Source organism: Macaca mulatta, chromosome 7 (genome assembly GCF_049350105.2).
Source record: "Macaca mulatta isolate MMU2019108-1 chromosome 7, T2T-MMU8v2.0, whole genome shotgun sequence".
NCBI classification, from domain to species: domain Eukaryota; kingdom Metazoa; phylum Chordata; class Mammalia; order Primates; family Cercopithecidae; genus Macaca; species Macaca mulatta.
The window spans coordinates 45034087-45041894 of NC_133412.1; the positions used below are offsets into that span (position 1 = coordinate 45034087).

Sequence of the window (7808 nt, forward strand, 5' to 3'; positions counted from 1 at the left end):
GTCCAAGTATATTTCTAAGCCCAGGAATTCAGACAGATGTGTTAGTTAGGTACAAAGAACTAGAAATCAGAACCTAGAGATATGAACTCTGTCTTACTGGGCACCAGCTGGCATGAAAGATTAACTGCAAAGGAGAAGCTGGGACAGGACTGGAACCAGACAAACCCTTCTGTACATAGGATGAGGCTGGGAGGGGTTAGCTCCCTTTGGGTGATGGGAGAAGAGCAACCAGACAGGCCAAACACAGGACCCAGGATTCAGGTGCCTGGAGGTCATCCTGAGAAGCAACCAGCTCATACCATCAGGAAAGTTCCAACCACAAAGAGTAAAGGGACAACCTGAGAGCTAGGTCGTGGGGAGCTTGACCAGAGGCACTCAGGAGGCCACTTTTGGAGACCCAGGCTGATAGGGTGTGGCATGAGGAAAGCCTTTCAGCAGGCAGCAGAGCCCAGCAGAGGCTGACACTCAGGAGCAGCACTTGTGTCCTGGAATTGATGGGATGAGACAGGGGTAGCATCACCAAGGCAGACGCAGAGTTCCTGAGGTATGGGCCACAGGAAGAGCAATGCAGGTGGGTACTCGGGCATAGAGGAACCAGGCAAGAGGAAAACCATCACAGAAAGTAGGAGATAGAAGAAGAGCCTGTTCTATGAACAGAGAAACTCCCAGTCATCAAACTGACCTAGCAGCAAGGTGGATTTGATGCTGAAGCCTACAGAATTAATAATTAGACTGGTTACCAAAAGGAACTTGCCCAGCTGTCCCTACACCTGCACCTGAGATTTCAGGCAAGGATGCCTTGGCCTGCAGGCTAGTTTCAATGGTAGAAATAGTCCTATTGGTGTACCTTCTAGATGGTTATTGCTATTCACGCATCCTTCAGGGAGGGCACAGCTGACATGGACCTCTCGAAAGCCTTTAGTCCTTTTCTATTGTTTTCTGCCCATCTTATTCTCATCCCTAACTGCAGTCATAGAACCAGAGAATGTTAGAACACAGAAGGGCCTCAGAATTAACTGATCCTTATAGACAGGAAACTGAGACTTAGGGGCAATGATTTGCTTGGGTCACACAGTATGTGGTCTGTCTCCTGATCCTGAAGTTAGTGTTCTTTTCACTACACCACAAAGCATACGCTGAGTGACCACCTTGTATAGGGAGCCCTATAATGCTACAGGATAGTTTGCAAGTTGTCTCTGAAATCTTAAAGTGGATGTTCAGGTTTCTAAAGACGGCTGTTCATGAACAGGGCACATTCTCCTCTGACAATAGGCAGGACACTCATTAAGTGGTAGGAATCACTTGTACACATGAAATAGAAAATAAACCCCAGAAAAAGTCTCCAGAATACTGAGATGCAAATGTCTCCATAGACAAGGAAATCATTCAGCAAGGATCACACTTAGTGACATTCTCCTAAAGGAACTTAAACCATTTTTAAAATGAACTCGTACAACATCCTAGCTCAGTGGTAGACTTTTACTAGAAATGACCGACCCTATTGCTATATTTTGCTAAGTTGATTAATAAAAAATATTTATTAGGCAAATCCTTTTTGTTGACAAGTTAAAATGGAGTCTTATCTTTCATATCTCCCTGAAGATTGCCACCTTGTGAGATTGAAAATACTCATTAAATTCCATCACCAGACAGGCACAAATGAGAGGGCGATTGTTTTTAAGCATGTGAGGGGAATCGTTGGTAAACTCATTTGTTTGGATATCATTAACAGAACAATCGGCGAGGATCTCCAGGGGGTCCTCATGACCTTTGCTCGCAATCTCTTCATCATCCATCAAGAAATATCAGCACCTAATATGCAAGGCGAGACCAATTTTAAGGTGAGGTGTTAATTAACTAACGATTCTGGTTAATTTCTATACAAGGGCTGAAAATACCTCATGCTGTATTGTAAACAAGTGCTAAACCATCTTTTTTTTATTGTAAGCAGTACATATTTTACAGTGTGCAGGGTCAATACTGTAAGGTTCCCACTGAAGCCGTTAGTTAAATTTAATGGTTTGAAACTTTTTCTTTGAAATAGAGTTGACTTTTAACTTGCTGCCATTTTCAAACCCCAGCTCCTAAGATAGCAGAGCTTTCTTATGTTGGACGTGAGTCTGAAATGTCACAATGGAACCAAAACAGAGATTGTCACAACCAAAAACTGTGAATGTTATCTATCTATATTCCAGATAATACAAGGTCTGACTAGTGATTCCTGGGAAGCCCTAGTTTCTAGAGCCAGAGAAGTTCTAAGACCTGAGAAAGCAATGTGTGTTAGGGAGAAGCAGAAAACATAGCATGTATGTGGGCCATCTACCCCACCCGTTTCTCCAACGTGGGTTGGATTATTTCACTACTAACCTTTAGAAGCCTCCTTATGACCTTTAAAGATGTTGGTCCATCAAATCCAGTTGTATATAATTGACTAGAAGTCTCCAAACTCTAAACTACAGGAACAAGGTCTGTACGGGAGTTTCTGAAACACTATCTGAACAGAGATGATCACGTGGTATTGAACAGCAAGGTATGAATCTGATTCCCAGCCTAGACCTTCATTAATTCAAAGGACACAATCAGAAACCACATGTGGTTTTCCTCCTAAATGGAAAGTCCAACAAAAGCTTAATAGAAATGTAATTTTAATACAAGCTAGGGCCTAACTCCTTTAGTAACAGTAACAATAACAACATGATTTTATGAGCTGGAAGAATGATCACTGCTTTCCCTATATGATTGAGAAGATTCAAGAAAAGATAGACCAAATGTTACATCAGTGTTCACTGGTCCTAAGGGATCTATGCTCATCATTTACTGTTGTTTTTTTTTGTTTTGTTTTGTTTTTGTTTTTGTTTTTTTCAGAGATGGGATATCTCACTGTCTTGCCTAGGCTGGTCTCAAGCTCCTGAGCTCAAGGGATTGTCTGCCTTGGCCTCTCAAAGAGCTGGGATTACAGGCATGAGCCACCTTGCCCAGCCTATCATTTACATTTTAAGTTCCTGCTAGCTAGTAGCATCATCTTATCTGTTAGTGCCATGTGCAAAACTTGGAGCCTCTCTGCATTTGATCCATTCAGCCTGTCCAAATATAGCTAATAATCAGAATCAGATGCTTTAACCTCAAATGCATTCAGACTAAGTTGATTCTGAGCTTGTCTTGCTGTTGGCAGAGTCAACCGCCCTTGATAAAATGAAAGCTATTTCTCTGCCCTTTCTCTGACTTTCAAAATCATCAAAAGTCAGATGTTCTCAGGTAGCTTTTAATTATGTCATGGTTTCTAGCCTTCTCATATGAATGATTGTTTTCTTGATTTTTACTCATGTTAGGTCTAAAGGCAAAAACTTTCAATCTCAGTAATATAGGTATAATAACAAAAACTTGAAGCAGTGAAATAGATTCATCTTTGCTAGTATTTCCTGTCTTCTACTTAGTGGCATTGTGTTAGGTATTTTCAGTTTTTAAACAAGGATTTACCAGGAAAGTAAAGGCTAAATAAAAATGGAAGGTGATGAGGTGATGCGGCTGGGCACAGTGGCTCATGCCTATAATTCCAGCACTTTGAAAAGCTGAGGTGGGCAGATCACTTGAACCCAGGAGTTCAAGACCAGCGTGGGCAACATGGTGAAACCCCATCTCTACAAAAATTACAAAAATTATCCAGGTGTGGTAGCTCATGCCTGTAGTCACAACTACTTGGGGGGCTGAGGTGGGAGAATCATTTGAGCCCAGGAGTTGAGGCTGCAGTGAGTCTGGGTGATGAGAGTAAGAATAAAAACAAAAGGAAGATGATGCAGAAAATGCATTTAACAAAATTTAACATTCTTTTCTGATAAAAACATTCAACTAAGTAAAAATAGAAGGTCACTTCCTCAACCTTAGAAGGACATCTACCAAAAAACCACAGCTGACATCATAGTTAATGTTGCAAAACCAAAAGCCTTCTTGCAAAGATTAGGAACAAGACAAGGGTGTCTGCTCTTGCCACCTCTATTCATCATTGTACTGGAGGTTCTGGACAGGGAAATTAGGCAAGAAAAGGAAATAAAACGCACTGGGTGCAATGGCCCCACCTGTAATCCCACCACTTTGGGAGGCCAAGGTGGGAGGATTATTTGCACTCAGGAGTTTGAGACCAGCCTGGGCAACATAGCAAGACCTCATCTCTACTAAGAAGAAGGAGAGGGAGAAAAGAAGAAGAAATAAAAGTAAAAGTATCTCTATTTGCAAACGGCAAATTCTTGTAAATAGAAAATTCTATGAAGCAAGAGGATTGCTTGAACCCAGGAGTTTGAAACCAGCCTAGGCAACATAGGCAGACCCTATCTAAAAAATAAAAAATTAGCCAGGTGTGGTGGCACACACCTGTGGTCGCAGCTACTAGGAGGCTGAGATGGGAAGATGGCTTGAGTAGGGTAGGCTGAGGCTGCAGTGAGCCATGATCTGCACTCTAGCCTGGGTGACAGAGCAAGACCTAGTCAAAAAAAAAAAAAAAAAAAGAAAGAAAGAAAGAAAGAAAGAAAGAAAGAAAGAAAGAAAGAAAGAAAGAAAGAAAAGAAAATCCTAAAGAACCCATCAACAAGTTTATAAGACATAAAATCAGTATACAAAAGACAATTGCATTTGTGTAATGAATAATGCAAAAATAATTTTTTTTAAAATTCAAGTTACAATAGCATCAAAAAGAATAAAATACTTAAGAATAACTTTTTTTTTTTTGAGACGGAGTCTCGCTCTGTCGCCCAGGCTGGAGTGCAGTGGCCAGATCTCGGCTCACTGCAAGCTCCGCCTCCCGGGTTCACGCCATTCTCCTGCCTCAGCCTCCCGAGTAGCTGGGACTACAGGCGCCCACAACCGCGCCCGGCTAATTTTTTGTATTTTTAGTAGAGACGGGGTTTCACCGTGGTCTCGATCTCCTGACCTTGTGATCCGCCCGCCTCGGCCTCCCAAAGTGCTGGGATTACAGGCGTGAGCCACTGCGCCCGGCCTAAGAATAACTTTTTTTCTTTTTTGATACGGAGTCTCACTGTTGCCCAGGCTGGAGTGCAGTGGTGCGATTTCAGCTCACTGCAACCTCTGCCTTCCAGGTTCAAGCAATTCTGCTGCCTCAGCCTCCTGAGTAGCTGGGATTACAGACACGCACCACCACGCCCAGCTAATTTTTATATTTTTATTAGAGACGGGGTTTCATGTTGGTGAGGCTGACCTCGAACTCCTGACCTCATGATCCACCCGCTCAGCCTCCCAAAGTGCTGGAATTACAGGCGTGAACCACCGCGCCTGGCCAGGAATAAATTTAACAGAAGAAGTGCAAGATTTTTGCAATGAAAACTACAAGACATGGGTGAAAGAAATTAAAGAAGACCTAGATAAACAGAAAGATAGTCTGTATTCATCCAATAGAAGACAATATTGCTAAGATGCTGATATTCCCAAATTGATCTATAGATTCAATGTAATTCTTATCAAAATCCCAGCTGGCTTTTTTTGCAGAAATTGACCAGATGATCCTAAAATTAATGTGGAAACATAAGAGGCCCAGAATAACCAAAATAATATTAAAAAGAAGAACCAAGTTGGAGAACTCACACTTCTCAATTTAAAAACTTACTACAAAGCTACAGTAATCAAGACAGTGTGGTACTGGCATAAGAACAGAGATATAGATCAATGGCGTAAAATTGAGTCAGAAATAAACCCATACATAATGGCCAATAATTTTTGGCAAGGGTGCTGAAACAATTCAATGGAGAACAAATAATTTTTAAATAAATGGCACATGCAAATATTAAGTGGAAGTGGGACCTCTACCTCACATCATATATAAAAATTAAGTTAAAATGGGCTGGGCGTGGTGGCTCATGCCTGTAATCCCAGCACTTTGGGAGGCCGAGGCAGGTGGATCACCTGAGGTCAAGAGTTCAAGACCAGCCTGGCCAACATGGTGAAACCCCGTCTCTACTAAAAATATAAAAATTAGCTAGGCATGGTGGCGTGCACCTGTAATCCCAGCTACTCAGGATGCTGAGGCAGGAGAATCACTTGAACTCAGGAGGCAAAGGTTGCAGTGAGCCGAGATCGTACCACTGCACTCCAGCCTGGGCAACAGACCAAGACTCCATCTCAAAAAAAAAAAAAAAAAAGAAAGAAAAAAAAGAAAATTAAAATGGATCAAATATTTAAATGTAAGAGCTAAAACTGTAAAACTTTCAGGAAAAAACATACGTATAAACCTTCATGACCTTGGGTTAGCAATAGTTTCTTAGACATGGTGCCTAAAGCACAAGCAACCAAAGTAAAAATAGATAAATCAGACTTCATCAAAATTTAAAACTTCGTGCATCAAAGAACACTATCAAGAAAGTAAAAGGCAGCCCACAGAAAGGGAAATAATATTTGCAAATCATATATCTAGTAAGGCATAGTATTCATAATATACAAAGTACTCTTACAACTCAACTACAGAAGGACAAATAATCCAATTTCAAAATGGAGCAAAGGATTTGAATAGACATTTCTTCAGAGGAGATACGCAGGCCAAGTGCAGTGGCTCACACCTGTAATCCCAGCACTTTGGCAGGCTAAAGCAGGAGGATCACTTGAGGCCAGGAGTTTGAGACTAGCCCAGGCAACATAGTAAGACCTCATCTCCACACAAAAAAATTTTTAGTTAGCCAGGCATGGTGGCACACACCTGTAGTTCTAGCTGCTCAGGAGGCTGAGGGGGGAGGATTGCTTGAGCCCAGAAGGTCATAGCTGAAGCGAGTCATAATCACACCACTGCACTCCAGCTGGGGTGATAGAGCAAGACCCTGTCTCAAAAAAAAAAAAAAAGATGTACAAATGGCCAATAAGTATATGAAGGAATGCTCAACATCATGTTATTATGGAAATATAAATCAAAGCCACAATGAAACATTACATACCTAATAAGATGGCTACAGTTAAATAAAAAGGCAATAACAAGTGTTGGTGAGGATATGGAGAAACCAGAACCCTCATATATTGCTGGTAAGAATTAAAAATGGTATCACAGATATGTAAAGTTTGGCGGTTTATAAAAAAATTAAGTGTAAAATTACCATATGACCCAGCAATTCCATTTCCAAGTATATGTCTAAGAATATTGAGAACATGTTCCTACAAAAACATGTACATTAATGTTAATAGAAGGAATATTCATAATAGCCAAAAATTAGAAACAACCCAAATGTCCATCGACTAAGAAATAAGTGAATTTTATTATATTCTATGGATAATATTTTATATAATGGGATATTATTCAGCTCTATAAAAGGAATAAAGTACTGATCCATGCTACAACATGGCTGAACCTTGAAAACATTATGCTAGGTAAAAAGCCATTCACAAAAGGTCATATAATGTATGGTTTCATTTATATGAAATGTGCAGAAGAGGTAGATTCATAGAGACAGAAATAGATTAGTGGTTGCCAGGGGCTGAGGGAGGAGGATGAAATGGGGAGTGACTGCTAATGGGGACAGAGTTTCTGTTTGGGATGATGAAAATGTTCTGGAATTGCATAGTGGTGATGGTTACTTGCAAATATACTAAAAACCACTGAATTGTATACTTTATAAGGGTGAATTTTATGGTATGGGTATTATACCTCAATAAAATATAAATAAAGTAAATGGGAAGGTGTCATTGTTTTCTTCCCAGCAACCAATGGAAAGAAACCCTCCCATCAGCCTACTAGCCCTGATTTTAGGGTGACTAGACCAATGTTTCTCAAATTATCCATAATAAGGAACTATTTGTTTTGTTTTGTTTTGATCTGACTATCA

The 7808-nt window shown here is 40.6% G+C and overlaps 1 protein-coding gene across 1 annotated transcript in view; it reads left to right on the forward strand.

Annotated features, from left to right (window-relative positions):
* The window catches only part of IQCH (IQ motif containing H), a 158209-nt gene extending 156393 nt beyond the window's left edge, over positions 1–1816 (forward strand). The window contains exon 12 of the mRNA XM_077939630.1: positions 1733–1816. Coding sequence (XP_077795756.1) covers positions 1733–1816 — 84 coding nt within the window. The remainder of the gene's footprint in view (positions 1–1732) is intronic.
* The last annotated feature ends 5992 nt before the right edge of the window (positions 1817–7808 follow it).